Source organism: Miniopterus natalensis, chromosome 3 (assembly GCF_054644295.1).
Source record: "Miniopterus natalensis isolate mMinNat1 chromosome 3, mMinNat1.hap1, whole genome shotgun sequence".
Classification (NCBI taxonomy): domain Eukaryota; kingdom Metazoa; phylum Chordata; class Mammalia; order Chiroptera; family Miniopteridae; genus Miniopterus; species Miniopterus natalensis.
This window is the reverse complement of record NC_142083.1, coordinates 32212662-32236291: the sequence shown is the minus strand read 5'-3', so window position 1 is coordinate 32236291 and position 23630 is coordinate 32212662. Positions and strand designations below refer to the sequence as shown.

The window sequence follows — 23630 nt, the reverse complement described above, 5'->3', positions numbered from 1 at the left end:
TGCTACATTTATATTCGCTAAACTCTGCAAGCTCAGCATTTCATAATCTCAATTCAGCTAAACAACCTTCTTTACTGTACTTGTCTCAACAGATTTTAAAATTAGAACTATCAAGCACTAGCAAATTTAATGAATATATCTACATTGCTTCACAAATAACATATCTGAAGTAAATTAACATTCACCTTTTTATAACATCCTGCCAATTTAATTGAGACTGTTTAGTTTGTGCTGCTTGAGTAATCTGCCAAGCCTTACCAATGCTGCCCAGTACCATGCACCCTCCTCCCTCTCTCACACCTAATATTTCCTGAGCATTTCCTCAGAGTCAGGCACTGTGCAGACTACATTACATGAATTATTTTACTTAATTCTCATAATAATTCTGATGTAGGTATTGTTATCTCCACTTTACAGGTGAAGGAATTAAATCTTGCAGGAGAGGTTACTAGCTCAGATCACTCAGCAGTCACTGTCAGAGCAGGGATTTGAACCCAGCGGCTGATTTACAGTCCACTGTATAACTAGGAGATAATTCAATATGCTGGATTACAGAACATATTGATAGTGCATGGAAAGTATTCCAAAGATGAGAATGGGTTGTATGCTACAACCAGCTCCAAAAGACAGATATTATTTAGAATCAAAGGTCTCTAAAAGTCTAGCTGAGTTTTTTCTTACCCTACTGATTGTTACTTCACAATGAAATTGCTGTTGGTAGAAGCTGGTGTCTGGAAGCATCATGGGCTCTTAGGTGTGATCCACAATCTCACTAAATTACTATGTAGTGTTGGGCAAATAACCTAATTTCTTCAAGCCTCAGTTTCCCCATTTATAGAATGGGAATAATACTAATTATCTGATGGAGTTGTAAGAAACAAACTGGTCCCTAACCAAAGAGCCCCATGAGGCTTTTACGAGGGTTAATGAGAGAAGATAGCATAAAGGTCCCAGCTGGATGCCTGAAGTACAACTGACCCTTGGACAATGCTGAGGGGGTTGCTTAGGGGTGCCAACATCATGCAGTCAAAAATCTGTATAATTTTTGACTTCCCCAAAACTTAACTACAGTCAACTCTTTGCATCTTCAAATTCGACCAAACTCAGAGCAAAAGCAATTTTGATCCATGGTTGGGAATCTATGGTTGGGAAACTGAGGTTGGCAATGCAAAAATACTGTTTCTATTTGTGGTTGGTTGAATATGAGGATGTGTATGTTGACTGTATTTTTAAAAATCTGCACATAAGTGGACTCCTGCAGTTCAAACCCACGCTGTCCAAAGGCCAACTGTATAGCCTATGCACATACCTGCTTCAAGAATGAATTGGTGGGATCCAGAATCACCTTACTACCAGTAAAGTAAATCACCTTAGTAAAGTAAATCACTTTACTAGAAGAGTAAAAGTAAAAAAAGCATAAAAAGGATGAATATTTAATTTAAAGTGAAGTATAAGTGACTTCTACTCATTTATTTTATATACTTTTATTAATTAATCTGAATAGCTTATAATTGGCTAAAAACATAGTTAATTAGAGGTTTTAGGAGAACAATGAGATTTCACATTAAAGTACCTCTGAAGACCTGCCAAAACAAACAATTCTGTGAAAATAGAAATGTTCCACAAGCAAAACACATTAATCTAGACATAGTCCTTAGATCCTTCAAAAAAATCAGCTTAAAATGAATCATACACCTAAATGTAAAATGAAAAAGTATAAAGCTCCTAGAAGATAACATAGGAGAAAACCCACATGACGCTGGGTATGGCAATGGCTTTTTAGATAACCCCAAAGGCGTGATCCACGAATGGAATAATGGATAAGCTGGACATCATTAAAACGAAAAATTCCTGCTCTGTTAAAAACAGTGCCAGAGTGGGGTGGTGGCTTTCACCTTGGTGAAAAGGCGCAGGAATTAAGAAGTACATGGTGATATAAAGTACAGCTGGGAATTTGTCAATAATATCACTAAAAACTACCTACAGTGCCAGGTGGGTACAGGAAATATTGGGGGCAACACTCTGTAAAGTCTAAGCACTATGTTGTATATCTGAAACTAAAACAACACATGAAACCTATATGTTCATATTAACCATGATCACCCCAATAAATTTAATAAAAAAAAGAAATGAAACTAAAACAAAATAATTTTTAAAAAAGAATAAATCAAGAAAATTTAAAAAAGAAAGAAAAAGAAAAACAATGTTAAGAGAATAAGACTGGGACAACATATTTGCAAAAGACATCTTTTGCAGAAATTTCACCAGAGTAGATATACAGATGGCAAATGGCATGTGAAACGATGATGAACATCATAAGTCATTAGGAAACTGCAAATTAAAACAACAATGAGATTCCACTACACATCTATTATTAGAAGGGCCAAAATGCATAACACTGACACCACCAAACGCCAGTGAGGATGTGGAGCACCAGGAGCTCTCATTCATTGCTGCTGGAGATATAAATGGTACCACCATTCTGGAAGAGAGTTTGGCAGTTTCTTACAAAACTAAACATATGATACAGCAATCATGCTCCTCGGTATTTATCAAAAAACTTATGTTCACATGAAAACCTATGTATGGATGCTCATAGCAGCTTTATTCATAGAGCTGGTTGCCAAAAGTTGGAGGCAACCAAGATGTCCTTCAGTAGGCAAATGGATAAACTCTGATACAGGTGATGGAGTATTATTTAATGCTAAAAAGAAATGAGCTACGAAGTTATGAAAAGACATGGAGGAAAGTTAAATGCATATTACTAAATGAAAGGACAATTTGAAAAAACTACATAGTGTATGATTTCAACTACATGACATTCTGGAAAAGGCAAAATTATAGACATAGTGAAAAGATCACTGGTTGCCAGGGTTAGGGGGAGAGGGAGGGATGAATAGTCAGGGCACAGAGAATTTTCAGGGCGGTGAAACTATTCTGTATAGTACTGTAATAGTGGATACATCTCATTTTATATTTGTCCAAACCCATAGAATATACAACACCAAGAGTGAAGCCCAGTGTATGGACTTCGAATGATAATGCTATGTAAATGTAGGTTCATCAATCGGAACAAATGTGCCACTCTGGTACAGGATGTTGATCGCTGGGACAGCTGGGTGTGAGAGGGGGCAGGGAGAATATGGGAACACTCTGTGCTGTCTCTCAATTTTTCTGTGAACCTAAAACTGCATTAAAAAAATAGTCTATTAAAAATTTTTCTGAAAAAGTAATCTCTAGATTCATCTGGTTTCAGTGGCAAATTCTACCAAATATTTAAAGAAGAAATAACACCAATTTTATACAATCCCTTTTCAGAAAAGTAGGAGAGGAAACATTTTCCTCATTTATTAGGCCAGTATTACCCTGACCCCCTACCAGACAAAGGGAAATACACCATGACCAAGTGGGGTTTACTATGTGACTGCAAGGCCATTCAAGATTTGAAATCAATGAGTGTAATTTACCCTATTAATAGTCAAACAAGAAACATGATCATATCAATTAATGCACAAAAGTATTTGACAAAATTCAACATCATTCATGTTAAAAACTCTCAGCATACTAGAAGTTGAAGGGAACTTCCTCAATATAATAAAAGGCACCTCCAAAAACCTAAATGATTATCTCAGAAGGAAAGTTTTTCAGAACCAAGAACAAGATTATTCAGAGCTGAGGATCTTGAGAAGAGTTACATTGAAATCTGCACCAGTTTTATTAAAAACAGAAGAAAGTCAGACTCTTTATTTTTAAAAAGCTTACAAAAGCAAAGCATTTCTCCAAAAATGTTACTCTTCCGCTAAGCACTGCAAAGCACCTTAATTAAGTCTTGAGATACTAACAGCCCTAAAAGCAAGTCATAAAAATGATATTTACTTGGAAGTATAAATTGGAATGACATTTGGGAGGGCCATTTGGAAATATTTTGCAGAAGCCTAACATACATACCCATTGACTAAGATTCTAGTTCTAGAAATTTATCCTGAGAAAACTGGCAATGACAAAGATATGAGGATGTTCATTACAATGTTGTGTATAATAAAAAAAGAAAAAAACAGGAAGAGCCTAAATATCCAACAACATGAAGTTGATCAAGTAAATTGTGGTTCATCATATTTTGGAATACTACATGGCCATAAAACAGAATACTAAAATTGTATCATAAAATTATGTATGGCAAAGAAAAATATTCATATATATTGCTGAGGGGAAAAGCAAGTTATAAAGTTATAGTATTATATGATCTCACTTCTGCTTAAAATATGTCTGCATAAAAATATCTGGAGGGGTATATACAAGTATAAATTAACGGTTCTTATCATTGAGTTTGGATCACATGTGAGTTTTATTTACTTTTTTTTGAGGAGTCTGTATTCTGGTGTTTCTACAGTAAACATATTTTCCTTATATAGTAAAAATATTAAAATGTTTACTTGAGGCAACCATGCAACTGTGAGCGTTCTTCTAGCTCTTACAATACTGAATACTGTAGGTGCTATGGGAAAGTGGTGGCGGGGAGAGGGAGAAAGCAGAGGCAGGCAGACAGACCTCCCTTGTGCACTATTTTTCATGTACATTTGCTGTAAAGCTTTAGGTTAATCTTAGATTTAACTATCTGGAAAGAATTTTTAATGGAACATAGTAGTGACTAGTTAAGGTTCACAGGATCGCAATATACTCCCATAGATTTAATTTTTCTTCTCTTCTTGGAATGCTGACTTTGTTGCGTAAGGAGCAGGTGGCTTTCTTTTTTATAAGTCTCTCGACTGCCTTGTCAGACACAGCTCTCTCAAAACTTTTTTGGGAGCTAACCAAGCTTTATCTAAACAAACCCAAAATGACATATGGACTTCATCCGCATAGTCATATGAATCCTTTGGCTGACGACTCCAGCCTTGTATCTAATAGGTTTTATAAGATCCATGCTGGAAGAGGATTCTATATGAGTGCAGTGCGGTGCGGAGGAGGAATGCGGTGGCAGACAGACCCTCGCCACTGCCCTGGAATCTGGTGCCCATCACTGCCACCATGCATTGGCCGTATGCATCCCAACCAAGGGAGGAATCCTAATAACTTTGAGTGAAAAGTTTCTATCATGCATTTCAGCTTACATCTACTAATAACACTTCTTTAAATGCCTCGCTAGACAGTGAAATCTGGGAATAATTATCAAACACCATATATAGTGTTTACAATAGAATCATATTTCTTTTCTTTCTCTCCCCCTCCCACTTTTTTTTTGCATAAAAAATAGAATGCTGCTGAATGGTACCCAAATGTCTGTTGTATGCCATGCCAATACAGCAGCCTAGCCAAAAATGCGAACAGAACAGTTTGCCAAGTAAAAGAAAACATAACAAATTGGTAATGGTTTCTATCTTGACAGAAAATGAAAATGATCCCTCAATGTGTGGTCACTCATGCGGACACATAAAAATGTCTTAGCAGCAATCATTTTACCTCAGATAACAGACCTTGACAGTGTAGTACAGCACTGGCTGACTTTCACTTCTGAGAAAAGCGGCAACCGTGACCTACAAAATACTCTGGGAGCCGTGTAATTTATGCATAACACACAGGCACATGCCATGCACTCCTAATATTTGCTATAAATCATTTTGAATACAAGACTTCTTTTTTGAGTGCAATATACTTTTAAGAGATGATCTAAATCACCAGAGACTTGATAAAGCCAAACTGGTTTATTTATGAACAGAAATGATGTTGTTGCTTATGGGATTACACAATTTCAATAGTCTATATTGCAATAAGAGGACATTTATATAAGGCCCCCAGGTATTACTTATGATTCTGTATAGCACCTTAAATACTAAAGGTATTTCATTAGATGTTAGATAAAACAAATACCAAAAAAATGTGCAGGTACATAGCGTACAGTTCTGATTTTCTGTTTAGGAGACTGCAGTTAACAGCAGAAATGAACCCCCCGGAGATAGGATAATGTTCCTTTAACACATTTCCCTTTCCTTTACCACTGATTTTTGTTCTCTGAGAAATGGTCAACATCATTGACCAGTGATTTTTTTCTCCCTACCTGGTGAAGTTTTCCCATCTGTTTAATTTCTAATGAGCATGTCAGAACAGTGATTGTATTGGGAAATCACATCAAAAACAAGAATGACACTTAAAAACACTAATTGATATCTGAAGCTAAGGAGGAATTCAAAGTGAGAAAATACTGAACCAAAGGGGCTAGGAAGAACCTTGGGAAGTTAAATGGTCTTGCCAAGTTGAAAGTAAATTTGAATCCTGTGGGTTATGAGTTTCAAATGGAACTTCTGGGTTTAAATTTGTTGGTCACTTTCCTGTTCAATAAAAAAGGACTTAAATGGCTTATAAAAAGGTTAAAAAAACTTATTGGGCATCAAACTGCTCTTACAAAACACCCTCTTGATGAGTTAAGTGTAAATGAATCAGAAACACATGGATCATATTTCCTTAAAAAATGCATATGGATTCAAAAAGAAGGGGAAGAGGACTTGGCAAAACATTTTTGTGTGTGTGGTGACTGAACCCAAAACATTTGAAAGATATTTTGAGGCATTCATGGAATCCAAAATAGAACTAAACCTGTCCAGTCCTATAAAGAACAGAAAGCTCCCTGCTGTGCTACGTGCATTTATCTCTATGGGTCAATCAGCACTCACTGAACCTTCGCCTCTGGCACAGAATGATGGGAGGAGCCAGCTTCTGTCTTTAAGCGACTTAGAGTTTAAGTATAAACAAATATGTAAGTAATACAAACCTATTAAAAGAGACCCAGGGTTTTACAAAAAATTTGGCATCACAACCCAGATCACACAGGAACTATATAGAGAGAAACACACAAGGACTTTCAGGGTCCAGGGTAGCTAGGATTCATTGCATTCAGACAATCATCCCCTCAGCCCTTTTGATTAAAGTTATATATAGCTGCCGAGTCTTACTGGCTTAAATGTTTTCTTAATGAGTGTTTTTATGTCTTTTTTAATGTGTGTCCCAGGCCTCTCTCCTCCACCCTCTAGATTTGTGGGCGCTCAACAAATCTTGCTGACTGGTTTCCTGGAGGATGGGAGTGCTGAGCAGAGTTTTGAAACAGGGGAGATGCTGTTTGGCAGAGGCTCTGTGAGGCTATGATTCTGGTTGGGGTAATGGCACATGTGACAGTTCAGAGGCTCCAACGATGAGTCATGTGTGGGGGTGACCCGCTGGCCTGCATGCAGCAATGTGCCTGAGCCCGGGTGCTGTGGGAGGTGGTGGCTGTAGGTGTGGGGAGGCCTAATATACTACATGTGAAGTCAACTGAAGGGCAGGAGTGTGATAAGGGAAAGCACAATTCTTACTCTTTTTTTCTTCTTTCCTTGCAAGTACAGGATAAAGTGCTAAGCACAGGACTCGTATAAGTCATGAATTTCTTTATTTCTTATCAGTGTCTTAAAAAGCTGAAGAATATCCAAAGATAAAAATAAGTTAACTATGCATGTATTGCTAGGATCCTGTAGGTCATAAACTTGAAGAGGAACTTAGTAGGAATATGAAGTGGATTACTGAGTTCTAAAATGTTTGTGGGACAGTATAAAAAAACTAATGATTTAGAACCTTTTAAGGCTGTTTTTAGTCATTTAATGTGAGTCTTACCTTAACCCCAATATTAGAAAGCTATTTAGCGCAGGGATAGCACCCTACATTTCCTGAGTATTTTACACTGGCTAGCACACAGCAGGCACTCAGTGAATGCTGGGCGAAGGGCACCGGCGTAACGAGCGCTGAGGCCCCACAACAATGAGGGTATGACTGAAGGCAGTCTCAGGAAAGGCGTGTTGTGGTGGAAGTGCTCTGACAGTGCCTGCTCTGAGCCTGTCTGCCTGTGGTGCACAGAAAGAGACCAAAGCCCTTACCATCCTTCATCGTCTTCCACTTCCATTTCGGAAACATTGTCTTCGGGAGTTTCAGCAATTGCCTGTGTGAGTTTAGATTTAAACTGGTTCAGCAGCGCAAGGGTCTGAAATAAGAATATATTTTTGATAAGGATAAGTGTAATTTTAGAAGAGATACTTACATTTGTTAGAAAAAAATATCCTACCAGGATGTAAAGCACTTAAATTTTTAATTTTGAAGGAAAAGAACCAAACTGCCTTCCAGCTGCACCCGTGATTGATACTCACAAACCCTGACATCACCCTGCTTGCATCTGCACTGCCATTTTGCTTCAGAGATATACGATTACTTTCTTACTTGGGGAACATAAATTTGCTTATATAGAAGATACTTGAATTTTAAAATGCATGCTTATTATTAATAGGTAACTTTTTAATGTCCACAAGACAGGGAGGTACTTCACTAAGATATGTAAAATAAAAAACAAAATGGTAACAAACAGGATTTTTCACTGAACAGATTTCTAAAATGTAAAAATACCAATATTGTGGAAGGTGAAATAAATGGACCCCTTAACTGTTGGAAGATGGGTACACTGGAGTGATAGCTTTAGAAAACTTTATATGTACTAGACACTTTAAGATGATCATCCCCTTTGATTCAATCCTTCCAACCTTGGGAATACATGTAGAAAAATTATCTAAACCACAGAAAATGACTCATGCAAAGGATGTGCACTGGGGCAATAGTCACCCAACTGGAAAAGTGGAAATAAATGTCTATCAATAAAGAACTAGATAAATTTGGTAAAAAACAATGAGTATGCTAGTACAGTATTATAAAAAATTCTATACATGAAGCATTACATTATACTGTTAAGTGAAAGAAGCAGAATATAAATATCATGTTGAGTATGTTTTTTAAAAAAAGGCCTCATTCCTCTGATTGTCCTTTGGCTCCCACGCCCTTTGTGGGTGAGAAGAAACAAGGGCTTACAGTCGGATAATTACATGGTCTCCTGGCTGTACTTGAACAGTCTACTCCAGATGTGAGCAGAGAACAGAAGTAAGAAAAAGCTTTTTATTCTACAGTTTAAAAAAGTATATAGCCCGGCCGGGCGTGGCTCAGTGGTTGAGCGTTGACCTAGGATCCAGGCGATCTGGGGTCCATTCCTGGTCAGGGCACATGCCCGGCTTGCGGGCTCGATCGATGACTCTCTCATCATTGATGTTTCTATCTCTCTCTTCCTCTCCCTTCCTCTCTCTGAAATCAATAAAGACTTTAAAAAATAAATAAAAATAAAAAACTATATAATTAGGAAATGGCATAAAGTACTATCCATATATAGAAATCAAGTATCTAATTAAAATACTGATACATGGAATTCAGTACTAAACTACATTTCATAAGGAAAAAGTTTGAGTGAGAGTTCGATATGTGAATAACAGGTATAGCAAGGAGTCACAGTAAGCTGCTAGAACTTATCTACCAAATATCATTGAGACCACAGTTCATGGAAAAATTAAGTAGGTTTTGTTGGTCTAGAACCTAAGCTCAATAAAGACAGGTGGTGCCCAAATAAAAACAAGGACAGTGTTGCTAAGAAATGGTAGTAAAATGTGCCTTATGTGTTTCTGCAAAATTTATTGCCCACATGGACAGCAGCTGAATGACGTAAGTCCGAGGGTAGAACTATAAATTCCCGTGGAACATCCTCGCAGGCATTCCGAGGCTGCCCGGCGCCTTGGGGCTTGGGTGTTTCATCCATTCCTGGAGTAGAAATTACAGGACTAAGCTCTTCAAACAATGTTCACAGATAAAGAAAGCATCCCTTGTTTTTAAACCTTATTCATTAAAACAAGTCTGCTTATAAACTTTTATTGTATTTGCTTTAAAATAAGAAAAAGGTTTACCATAGAAATATTAGAAAATAAAGAGAAGCAAAACAAAAATACCTGTTATCTGACTAGTCAGGATAACCACTGCTGATATTTTGGTATATATCCTTCAGGGCACTTTATGTGCTTGTGTGTATGTGCGTGTGTTTGCTTATATACCTATGTATTATATAAACATATATCTCCATATGCACATCTAGCTATTTATCTATCACTTAAAAGTAAACCCCACCAATTTGTAATGGTGGACTTTTGTACACTTGGAAATGTCTTTTCTGAGGGCATAAAGAAAACTGAAAAGAAAGGAGACTTCTTAGTGAAATGAAATTTTGAAACTCCCTAGCGCCCGGCCAGCATGGCTCAGCGGTTGAGCATCGGCCTAGGATCCAGGAGATCGCAGTTCAATTCCGGGTCAGGGCACATGCCCGGGTTGCAGGCTCAACCCCCAGCAGGGGGCATGCAGGAGGCAGCCGATCAATGACTCCCTCTCATCACTGATGTTTCTCTCTCTCTCTTCCTCTCCCTTCTTCTCTCTCTGAAATCAATAAAAATTTATAAACAAACAAACAAACAAAAAACTCCCTAGCAAATTACGCTAGACCTGGACCCTTTCCCTTGAGTTGAAAGTGGCAAGGCAGTCTGTTTTCAGAGCCAGTCAATGTGCTACTGCCATTTCCTCAAAGAAGGGGGACTGTGACCAACAAAAAACATCCTCTTGGCCTTGCTTAGCTCCTCCTATATTCAAGATCAGGCGTTCTCTAGCTGCATTCTAAAGGCAAGAGAAGGCACTAGGCAGAAAAGCAGACATCACAAAAATAATGGGGTACAATACAGGGTGAAGAAGATAGGATCTGCATGGAGGCATTTCTGATGGCATCTACAGGGGTATTGGCCTTCTGGCTTTTGCTGAAGGATGAATGGCCAACCACTGACAGCAGAACTCTTCAGCGCAGCTAGAGCCTCCCCCCGGCACGGAGAAGCCGCTCGGAAGGCCCGTCTCGGGAGACTTAGTGTATGCCCGTCTACTCAAAAGAGTCTCTCGGCTGGCCTCTGCGTCTCCAGTCCTGGCCCGGGTCCAGCCTATTCTCCTTACTGCTGCCAGGTTGGAGCGATCTTCCCAAACTGCAAATGAGATCATAATACTTCCTTCCTTTGATGGCTGCCCACTACCTTTAGGGTAAATCTAAACTTATTAAGGCTAAAAAATACCTTCCTTGCATGGGCTGGCTGCTGCTTACCTCTCCAGCATCACCTCTCTTTCTCACTTGTGTTCTAGTCATACTTAACATCCTTTGGTTCTTTGCAAAGAGATCAAAGACTTCTCTTACATGGTTCCTTTTGTCTAGCCACACTTCTCCTATTCAACTCTCAAAGCTCAGTTGACAAATTGTTTTCTCAGGGAGGCCTTCTCAGAATTTTAGGACATGTAAAGTCCTACTTTATACCTTTACATAGGTCCCGGTACCTAAGCTCATAATGCTCAACCCTTTTTATTGATATTATTGTACCTGTTTAACTGGCTCTTTTCCCTGACAGCTCAGAGAGGGCAGGGATGTGTCCACCCTGTTTACTATCAAATACAGGGATTAGTACATGGTAGGTTCTTAATAATTACTTGCTAGGAGGGGAAAAAGAGGAATGCATGCATAAGAGGGTCCTTAGTATCTTTGGTAGTATATTCATTACAGTGTGACTCCATGAAAACAAGTTAACAATGTACTTTTTTGTAATTTTATTTGATGTTCCATTTCTTTTAAAAACTGTACAAGCTAGTCATCTGCAATTATAATAATTTTCCTACACTTGACTTCTTGCTGAACTTTCCCTATGATTATTTTCATGCTAAGTACTGATGCATGATCCTTCCTTATCAGTAATTAGGTGTCATTTATAGCATAGTTCCTGATTACATTAATTTATCCAAATAGTCTTGAACTTTTAAATTTACTTTTATTTTTGCCTATTTTATTTATACGTCTAAAACGGCATATTCTCATATATATATGGCAGCACCCAAAATAAAAGATTTTGGTCTGGTCTGCCCCTTAGCTTTTCAACATGAAAGGTGGCCGAGGGAGATTTCTTTTACTGAGTGCCAAGCACTGGATGGTGTGTACGGTAGACTCCCAAGTTGTCGAGCTAGCTCCCTATCTGTTTTTATTCTTGACTTCTGGCAATCTTCCTATATTACTACTTAAAGATATAGGAATTACTTGCAATAAGCAGAATTTTGCAATACTATTTACAGTCGAAGTCAACTAGTAGACCAAATGCCTTATTTGCAGGCAATGTACAATTTCAAGTGGAGCTAGCCAGTCAGCCTGTGAGATGCTGGGCCAGCAGAGATCCCTTCATCATTCATAGTTACTACTCTTCTATTTCATAATAGTCACTTAGACAAAAGTTCACCCAAGTATCTGATAACATGAGGCTTTACGAGGTTCCTGTGATTGACATGGGAGTACACGTCTAAAATCTGAAAGCTGAGGCTCTTCATCTACAATGTCTGGAAAGAACTCTACCATCTGGACCTTTGCATGAGTGGCCAAGGTCCTTGTCACCCCCTTATATAAACACACCCTTTTTCATTGCTAAGAGGTAATGCTTCCCCTGATATATAATCAAATTAGGCTCCATTAACAACACTTGAAGACAATTAAAAGGCAATGAATTACATATAAATTTAGTTTGTGAAATTACCTGGTCTTCCCGGGAAGTCCCCTTCTTTGCCTGCTGCTTCCTCAAAGCTTCGTACTTTTGCTTTTCTCTTCTGTATTCTGCAACAGCACCACCTAGAGCAGCCTCTTCCTCTGAAGAGTAAGAGATACTCTTAGAATCAAAAGTAGAAAGGCTCTGTGGGCTCATATTCATGTCTATGCTCCTCATATCACTGAAGAGGAGGGCAGAACCTGGGTTGGTTGTCCTCCATTTAATTTAAAAATCAAACCAATAAACTCCACCAGCTCCACAGCTATTTCCTAGATTAGAAAGTAACTGATGTTAATTTATGGACCAATTTTATACACATTTTTATTATATATGTATTACTGCAGTTGTCCTCTCTTATATTTGACTATAAAACCACCTCTCTCACTTTTACAATGATTAAGATTTTCCTGAAATTCAGAAATACCACTTTACATTATTCCCCTGCCTTATAAGATACAATCTTTCAATATTGGTTGATTTTCTAATTACCTGCCACTTTTGTTCCCCAGTGAAAACAACAACAATAATAACAACAAACAACTTCACTTGGATGGCATTATAATATAAAAATATATCTAGCAATTAAGTCAGTTAGGACAGTTACCAGAAGCAGGCAAAAATAATTTTTGCTAAATTATAAATTAGAAAATGAATGCAATGTATTTGACCCTGCAATAATTCCATATGAAGATTAGTTAACATCTGGGTTTAGAGGATACAGTTTTGCTTCAAAAAAACAAGGACTATGCTAACATTTTACAAATATCTTATATGTACTATACATATTAACGAAAAATTGTGACTTAAAAAATAACAATTGATCTCTTCTCATCTTTGACTGGTAAACCAAGATGAGTCAGTTGTAATCAAGAAGGCTAGTGGCCCTGGCCAGGTAGCTCAGTTGGTTAGAGCATTGTCCCGATACGGCAAGGTTGCAGGTTCAATCTCTAGTCAGGGCACATGCAAGAAGCAACCAACGAATTCATCAATAAGTGGAACAACAAATAGATGTCTGTCTCTCTCTCCCCCTCCCTCTCTCTCTCTCAAGTCAATTTTTAAAAAAAGAAGAATGGTGGCAATCTTTCTACTCAAGCCTGGGTTTGTTGTTTGCTTCTTTGTTACCTAGTTTGAAGAATATTATTAATGTGCAATGCATTAACAATCAGCCATTTTGTTCAACAGGTTTTCTAGTTAAAAAAAAAGTGTGAACTAAGAAACAAGTAGTCTTTTTATGGTTACCTAATATCATGATTTCGATGTTGGTCAAAGGGTACAAAGGTGTAATTATGTGGGATAGATAAGTTCTGGAGGTTTAATGTACAGCACGGTGGCTATAGTTAATAACATAGTATTGTATAGTTGAAATTTGCTAATGGAGTTAATGTTAAGTGTTCTCACCACAAACACATGCACACATACAAGTTGTAACTACATGGATGATACAATAATTAGTGTGACTGTGGTAATCATTTCACAGTGGCTTTTCTAGTTTTCTGTCCTCTGAGATATTTGATTACCTGGTTTAAGGATGTCTTTTCTCTTCTCCTGTTTTAATTTCTAGTCCAAATGCATAGTCAGACAGCTTGACAACAGCAGTATGGTTGGCCGGTCTTTTATTATATAATATGTGATGCCAGAATTAAGCCTGCTAAGGTGCCATCTGGACTGCATGGAAACTAACCCAAATGGTACACACAGCCAAATGGAATGATATCTGTTGTACAACCCAAGTGTGTGAAAAATCTGGCCTACTCTTCTGTTTCTTAATGGGTTTATCATATTAGCATAAAGTCCTTCTATGGATAGTGTGGTCAACTATAAATGATCACAAAACATGCATTTTTCAGGTTTCTACTTCTCAGCAGTATACTCTGAGCTATTTTCCTTAGCTCTATATTTCAGTTCACTAAGTCTCTGTTTACTTGTGTCTAACCAGTTTTGAGACACAAACTAAATTTTTTATTTTAATAATTATTTTTTAAAATTTCTACATATTCTATTTGGTTTATTTTCAAATTCACCCAGGGATTGAACCTGCAACCCAGGTATGCACCCTTGACCAGAAATCGAACCCGTGACCCTTTGGTGTGTGGTCTGATGCTCTAACCACTGAGAATGCTGGCCAAGGCTCTAGCCTATTTTAAATATAAGCTTTTTGTTCTATAAATTAATCTAAAGGGAAAATGAACATAACATATGTGAAAAAGTTAAGAAATCTGCCATTGATTATAAGTGTCAAATTGCTGATTCATGGGTAGAAATACCAGCCTTCTAGAGGGCTTAAAGCTTCCCTACATTTTAGTGTTGGAATAAAATTTTTAAAATATCCTGGCTTTTTCTGAGATAAAATTAGGTGATATATATAAAAAGGCCCAGTGAAGACATCATTATACCATTAATTTACTACTAGAGTGTCAGTTTACTAGACCACCAGAGCTAAAAATTACCTTGAGGATCTTTTAATCTAACTTCTCAATTTATAGGTGAGGCCCCTTAGTTAGTGTCCCATGTGGATTAGAAGCAGCCCCTGGGCTAAAACTTGTGTTCTGGTTCTTAGTTTAGGTGACAATCTGTAGCAGACTGAAGGTTAAGTACTGCACTTTTGCCCCTGCATGTTATGAAGAATGCCTCTAACCCTCCCCTCAGAGCTAGTCAGAAACTTAATATTGGCTCCACTTGATCTCTTCATTATGCAACCTTTTTGTTCTGAGCATAAAGGGGTGATGACTACTCAATTATTGGCTACTTAGCTAATGAACCAACGGTATCCACCTACCAATCTCACTTCATAGATAAAAGGGCCTCTACTGTCTCAGTACCAGAGCTCAAGAAGCTGACAGATGCAAGTAACTACACATTTGTTCATTTTTAAGAAAAAGTTTGTTGAGTGATTATTATGTAAGTCTGCTTATAAGTGATTTTTTAAAAATCTGGATTCACTACTTCAAGGAAATTTTTGAAAAATTCCCATAATAAATGAAAACTTTTATATAAATAAAGGTGATGTGTTACTGATGACAGTAAACAGCATTTGAAAGCAAAAGGGACAGACTTTAAAGAATATAGAAAACTGTCTAGTCTATCTCATCATACTTTCTGGAAGCTACAAAGTATGCTTTTATGAAATTCTATATAATGAAATCTTAAATTGATTCCAGGAAAAGCACCAGATTTGAAAATAGCTAACATGCTACCTAACATTTCAAGTGCTATGTGCCAGACTAGTACCTGCATTACTGTTTAATCCTCATAACCAACAACCCTATGAAGGAATGCACATGATTAGCCCCATTTTGCATTGGAAACTAAGGCAGTAGAGGTTAAATAATTTACCTCGGGGATTATAAACATGGGAATATAAACCCATGCAGTCTGGTTCTAAAGCACAATCTTTCAATTCGCTTGGCCTTTTCTTCTTCATGTCTGAGTCACAAGAAAACTCAGAAGAAAATATTCAAATTTGACATAAAAAGGCACCAGGTTACCAACTGGATGTGTCCTGATGAAAATCCTACCCAAAGAAGTCCTAAATTTCTCCCAGACCCTAATAAACGAGAAGTGTAGTTAGCTAAACAGTGGATTTACATAAGCAATCCTCACCTAGGAAGAACACTTTATGGCTTTTTCTTGATTCTCCTGAATTCATCTTATTTTTCCCTTATATGAACCTTTAAACACTTTGTAGCTCCTAAACACACTATATTATAACTGCCCTTCATCTGTATTGCCTCCGACCGAGGCTATAAACTCATAGGGCAGGGACTGGCCCTGTTTGTGGCCTAGCATATGCCTTGCATATAGTGTGTACTCAACAAATAGTAGCTGAATGGTCAGATGGATCATTTTTGGTCTTAGATAGGTCTTAGGTTACAACACTGTTCATGGTGCCTTACAGCTCTTGCTGGATGGAGTAGCTTCTTGAGGGACTTACAGGGAGGGGCTTAATGCCCCTAGCATACAACTATGGTTTCAGTCAATAGTTGCCTAATTAAGTTGAGTTGTAAGGAATTAAATAATTTCTGACACTTATTAAATAGAGGTGAGAGAAGTAGGAGAAGTCAACTTTAAGGCAGTGACCCCTGAAAATAGCCCTGAGCACTGAGCCTTCTGGGTGGGGTCCCTGTAAGAGAGGCGGCCATTCACCAAGGTTCTATCACCTCCTTGAGGGGCGTCCTGGGATAAGCTACACACCCTCCCCTCAGGCAGAAGGTCTGTTTATTGGTTTGTTTTATTAAGAAAATACTTTATGGAAATTTTAGTAATGAGAATATTCTATGACACTGAAATGAGGGCCTTCATGTAATATATTCTTTACTATAATTCTCTGTAATTATAATCCATAATATTTCTTTTTCTTATTTTCAGTTTATCTTTATTGTTGAAAGTATTAAAGATGTTCCCCCCTTTTCCCCATTGACTCCTTCTACCCAGCACTCACCCTTTGAGTGACTAGAGGTTGAATATGTACTAATTTTGTTTTAAAGATAATTGAAAGTTGGTATCTTTAAAAAGTGGGTAAGAAGAAAACTGGTCTCTCTAGTCAATGAAAGAGCCAAAATGAAAACTTATTCATAATCGAGAAATTATCCAGTGAAGGTGTCTATATGCTTATTTATAAAGACTACACAGAAATTAGTCAAAGACTCGGCTAAAAGTTTAATTTTTTTCTGTACTATGAACTAAAATAAGAAATCTACAATTTATTAATTTTATTTAACCAATTTTTATTTTCAGCATATATTTTATTTTACACATTGAACAATACTAGCTCCATCTGGTGGTCAAAATAAGCCTCTAGAATTTCCTGAAAAGTAGTCAAAAGTGGTTAATGATTTAGGGACCACCTGCAATATGCTTGAACACTGAGCACTAAGTACTGGAGTGTGCTTCAACACTGACACTGATCAAATGGGATTCGGTCTACATTTACATGAAATTTTTATTACCCTTTCCCTGGTGTCCATCCTAGCATCATTGCTTCATGTTATTTTAGGGTTTAAAGATTCTCAAAATAAAGTAACAGAATATTTTCCTTGGCCTTTTTCAACTAGCTGGTTTGAAAAATGTGAAGGTAACAAGTTATGATACAGTTAAATTTATCCATATTTTCCAGTTGTATCCTATTTTGGAATATAAACTATAAAATTATTCACTGATTTTCAGCTGTATTTTCTATGACACTTCCAGAAGGGGTAGTTTGTGACTATGAGAGTTCATATCTAGGAGTTCTGTATATTTATATTCTACTGACTAACTGTAATTTTTAAATTCAGTTTAAAAAAACGTATGTCCAGAATCACAAGACAGAATACTAGTACTAAGAAGTACGTAGGCAGCAATGACCTGCTAATTTTACAGATGAAAAAACAGGGTCAGAGACATTAAATTACTGTGCTAAGCTGGGAATATAGGAAACCAGATTTTTCTGACAACCCAATGTTATCTTTCTCTATACACCACTAGGTGTACTTTTCTTTGTAGTGCATAATCACTACAGGTATATTCCATTACAATCTAATAATCACTTTGAAATTATATACATTTATAGACCAATGTGACCATTTTAATAATGGCAATGAATCCCCAATATACATTAAATTCTCTAATTAGGAATGCTTTTAATTTTTCCTTAAGATATTAGAAATTTTGAAAAGCTCGTTTTTAAAGCCTCACTCCTATCTAAATACAAAATTTTACCTTGTTTTATTTTTAAGAGTTATATTGTTTTGTTCAGTTTATAATTCAAATAGCAGTCATGCTGGTAATATCTTACAGTCATAACAGCACATAAATTGTAGTTTGATGGCCACTCTGACAACACGCCTGTGCTGCCCTGTCATTCTAAATGTGACAGCTACAAATTATATACTCTATGTTGTAGCAATAAGAAATGTAAAATTCTTCAAGACAAAAAGACTTCATAAAGCAAATAAGGGAAAATACTAAAGAAAGAATTTTTACCTAAAATCGCCTACGACTATGACAACTCTAGCAACTTAAACACTGCAGAATACCTGTGTTTTACTAGTACTAAGGTGGGCTCTATTGTTTTGTAGTAAACTCATGGGGTACTTTTCTCCAAACAGTTATAGGAGTTTACAAACCAGTTCCAAACAGTCCTTAAATACTTACATGTGTGGTATGGGAGAGGATTCTTTATGTCTCTATGGCTCAGGAAAGTAAAGCAATAAAGTGCTTCTGAAATACAAGTACCACCAGCACTGCCAGCACCAGCACTATTTTCCAGGACCCAGGTAAGAACTCTGCGCCTGCTTTCTCACTTAGTTCTGTCGCAACCCAAGGCGTATTATCATCTGTGTGTTATGCATGAGGAAACAGAGGTCCAGAGAGGTTAAGTATCTTGCTCAAGGTTATATGGCTAATAAATGATAGAGAAGGATTTGAAATCAAGCTGACAGACTTCAAAGGCCATGCTTTTTCTCTTCTGTTACCCTGAAAACAGTCATGAAGGAGAGGGGCTCTATAATGTACGGGGTGAGGAAAACAAAGGCAGTTCCCAACGTTAAGGAGCTAATGGCTGGAAGAGGAATGAGGCGCGCTCTTGAACCGTGTGATGGCACAAATAATATAAGGGAGGTCCTGATAAGGCACTTTTAAAACTCACACGGAGGAAGGAGAGGGAAAGCTGGGTGCAGGAAGTGGCAGGAAGTCTAACTGGGCCTCGAAGGGGAAAGATTTAGCCACAGCTGGTCGGAGAGAGCATAACCGAAGCACGGAGGCGACACGTGCAGGATGCACATGAGAAAGACGAAAACTGTTTTTTGAAAATGAAGGGTGGGTAAGTAAGACGGGAGACAAGGAAAATAAGATAAAATCTGATCATGAACGTCCCTGAGGGTCAGATCAAGGAATCTGAACTTTATTTTGGTAAGCAATGACCAGCCAAATCTAGATTTTAGCGTTTTATAAAACTAAATGAAGTGAGTTGAACCACCTTAGGTTGTTATGTTGTTTGAAGTAATTTCTAAGAATTTTTTAAAAGGCTATTTTCTCACAGTATTAGCCTGAGTTAGTTGATAAAATAGGGGCCAATGTTCCAAGTTTCCTGATGCCCACAGTACATCCCTCAGTAGCTCCGTGAACAAGAGGGCAAAGGCAGGAAGGAAAAGAGAGAGAGAGAGTGAGTCTGACCCCCCAAATCTTGTTACTCCAATTACTTTAGGAAGAAACTTTGAAAAATATCCTATAAATTATTTTTCCACATCTATCAGAATATTCTAATTTAAATGTGAAGACATATGTGATTATTTGAAAGCACCATGCCCAGTTGTTTCTGAGTCTGGTCACCATCTCAGAATCCTTTACCTGTCTAGACCACACTCTCTACTACAGGTGCACAAGTTCGGGCCCAGATTTCACCCCACTTCCCCAATCCCCAGAGTTAATGATGTCTCTAGCAAGCATCACACATTTTGAGCTGATGTGAAGGCAGGAAAAAGTCATCAACTCATGCTTCATCTGGAGCTGACCTGTGTCCAGCTGTGCACTCGGGAGCCTGGGACTGGAGGGCGAGTTGGATGGGGTGACCTTACTCAGTCTTACTGGTGCTGCTCTAGATTGTAGGCTGGAGTCTGTCTGCTGATTCTGGCTTCCAGCTAACAGGTCATATTGCTTGTGGCTTATTTTATTTTATTTTTTAAGGAAACAATGGTTTGCAGTTTTATAGTGGAAAGAATATTGGACAGAAGATCTGACTCTTCAAATCTACTGTTTAAGTTAGCGTGAGCACTAAATATCTTTAATGCCTTGGTTTCTTCATTTGCAAAGTGGAAACTATAATACTTGTTTAATCTACTTCTCAGGACTGTTATAGAACTAAATGCAATGAGGCATGCGACAGGGCTTTGTAAATTGCTCATGTTATATAAATATGAGGTATTATTATTTGGCAGTGAATACAGGACACCATTTTTATGTCCATAAGCTACTTTATAGTCCTGGTTCCTTCAGATGATTAAATCTCATTTGAAGGAGCAAGGGGTAGATACAATAGGCTTCATTTTATTGACATACTTGTTTGAATAAAAAATATTTCTGTATGTTAACTCATATTTTCAAAGCACCAATAAAACTTATAATTGGAATGTAGAAAATGCTTTTGTGAAGTGAATTATCAAAACTTACTTTATATTTCTCTACATTTGGATGTTCAAATGTAGCATGCTTATCCTGAGGCTTAGCTATAACTCTGAGCTTGCTGAAGAACAAGCAGTATCTGCTGGCAAATGGATAGGACAGAAAAGGCTCTGTGACTCCTGTCTTCTTCTTAGAGCTGATACTGTACAAACAGTGCTTTCTACCTGCCAGTCAGTATTCCAAGACCCTTATGCACAATAAGTCATTTAAATATAATAGGAAAAGAGTTGCCACTAAAAAGACCAGGGCATTATGTTTGGAAACTGGTCCTTTTGGAAAAAGCTGAAAACTAAAAAAGATGTGATGAGTGAATGTGAGTGAGCTCTGACTGAAAAGGCACCAAAGTTGGACACAAGAATGTAAGTTTCTTGAGGGCAGGGATTTTTCTGCTCTATTTGTCATTTTATGTCCAGAGCCTGGAACAGTACCTATAAGTTTTCAAGCATTTGATAAATATTATTTGAATGGATTAATTTACTCTTTAAAGGAAAGTGATCTTTTTCAGAGGAAAACATTCTCAGAGAAAGTCATTGAAAGGGGGGGTGGGGGCGGTAGGGACAAAGCAGAGTAGGCTGAGTAGGTGGCCTTCCTGTCCCAAAACCTGAAGAACTGCAATCACCAGGTGCCATCTTAGCCTTAATGTCTCTGAACATCTCTTATGTGGTACACAGCCAAACATGGCAGGAAACAGTACAAATGTAATGCTCATTGAAGGGATTTATGAACTGAAGTTAAGGTCTCTGAACACTATCTACGTCCCAAAACACACATTTGCTGAGGAAAAGAAACAATCATCCTTTTTAAAGTGCCTCAGTTTAGAAATGGCATTAACTAACCCTTTGCTGAGAAGGGGTTATTCTGGTTGGCTCGTCTGGTGGATGTCATAAGCTGGAATTGTTTCTAAAGCAATCCTATGCTTTTCTCTTGGTGAGGTGGAAAATTTCTCACCCTCTTATTTTGGGTTAGAACATAATTACAGACACACTCTCACTGATTAATTTTTGAAGAATCTTTGGCTTGGTCACAAAACAAACTCAACACATTGAATGGACCGGGTTCAGTATTTCCAATTAGCAGCCTCACGTTTGTTCCCACTGGAGTAAAGGCTCACGCCGAACCCACGAATACTCTGCCTCCGCTTTCTTAGACGGTAAACTCAGTGTCAACGACGACTGCCTTCAAGGTAGCAATGCAGTGAACTGATGTGCGATACACTTCTTAAAAATACCCAGACTAATAAGAGTATGAATAACAGGAAAATAAGCCAGTATTGAGAAATAGTTCTGAGAAACTGACTGGATTTTGGCCCAAAGTCTGCCCAGCATCTTCACAAGATACCACAGACTAGCAAAGCCTTTGGCTGTAGTATAGTAAATATCACGGCCACTGTCTCTTCAACCACAACCAACTTGGTAAGAATAAACGTAATTATTCTTCTAAATACGCCTCACGTGGCAACTGAGCATGATACGGAATAAAGGGTAAGGAACTTCTCCAGGGGTTTCGGACAAAGAAAAGTACAAAGGACTTATCTTTGATGCTGTTTTTCCACAGCAGAGAGCTAGTGTCTTCACTTCACAGAAAACACTGCAACTAAGATGTTCAGAAATAAACCAGAAAGAGCAGTAAGAGGAAATTAATGCTGCTAATCTCGGTTGGGATTATTTGAAAGAAGCCCAAACCATGAGGTTGCTTCTAGAGAGAAAGGTTTAGCAATACAGTGTCTAATATATTCTGCCAAATAGTAATAATAAAACTACAGACTTGAGGGAGAGGCTCAAAATGTGTGTGTGAGAAACTCCACACCCCTTTCAATCTGTGCGCCAGACGCCTGGCAAGGTAAGCAAAGGTCTCAGGCTTCCCTTATCTCCATGCCTTTGCACACATGGTGTCCTCTGTCTGAAATACCTTTATTCAACTCACTCACCTGAACAGGTAACCTCAGAAATTTGTGAAAGTGAGAGGTGTCTATAGTACAGAATGACTGAGAGGTGAAAGGAAAATGCTAGAATTCTACTTATATTTTGTTGTAGCTTTGAAACTATTATTTCAAAATGGGGGTTATGTGTGTTACATATAGTACACAATACATTTGTTCAGTAGTACCTATTCATGAGTTATAGACGCATTTTAAAAATATATATATTGGAAGTATTCACCATTTATTTTATAACCCAAATGTCCATCAACTAATAACAAAATGTGGTATAGCCATAAAATGGGATATTATTTAACTATAAAGAGGAACGAGTACTTGATACATCCTACAACATAGATCAACCTTAAAAACATCATGCTAAGTGAAATAAGCCAGTCACAAAGGCCACATGTCATGATTCTATTCAGATGAAATATCCAGAACAGAGACAACTAGAGAGGCAGGAAGTAGATTAGTGGTTGTCTAGGGCTGGGGGAGGGGAGGCTGCGGCTGCAGCAGGAGACAGTAAAGGGCACAGGGTTTCTTTCTGAGATAAAACTGTTCTAAAATTGACTGGCGATGATTGAAGATAGCTATAATAAACTAAAAGTCACTGAACTGCACACTTTAAATGGGTGAACTGTATGGTATAGGAACTATTAATAAAACTATTAAAAATGAAATAAAAAACAAAAAACTTCATTCTAGAGGTGTAATAAAACATTTTTGGAGACTACCCATTTCAGTAACTGATGATTCTACTTGGGTTAGTGTATCTAGAAAGATATGTTGTGATCTAGATCGTTGCCTTTCCTTTGCTCCCTCAAACCTTCATGAGAACACATACCATGCTATATTACTATATGGTCATTTGCCTCTTTCATCCGCTAAACTACAAACCTTATATCCTCAACCCACATCACAGATTAAAATAATTTTCAGGTGGCTTACACAATTAAAAGTACAAAAAGAAAATGACTTGAGGAAGATATGGATGTATGTTTAAACCATCTTGGCCAGATACCTGGGCAGCTTCAAAAACTATTGACACCTGGAACTTACTTCATGAG

The 23630-nt window shown here is 37.6% G+C and overlaps 1 protein-coding gene across 1 annotated transcript in view; it reads right to left on the bottom strand.

Moving 5' to 3' along the window:
* Positions 1–23630, bottom strand: part of CWC27 (CWC27 spliceosome associated cyclophilin) — a 147745-nt gene that overhangs the window by 10716 nt on the left and 113399 nt on the right. Inside the window, exons 12-13 of the mRNA XM_016198761.2 lie at positions 12477–12586; positions 7899–8002 (exon numbers count right to left, since the gene is read on the bottom strand). Coding sequence (XP_016054247.2) covers positions 7899–8002; positions 12477–12586 — 214 coding nt within the window. The remainder of the gene's footprint in view (positions 1–7898; positions 8003–12476; positions 12587–23630) is intronic.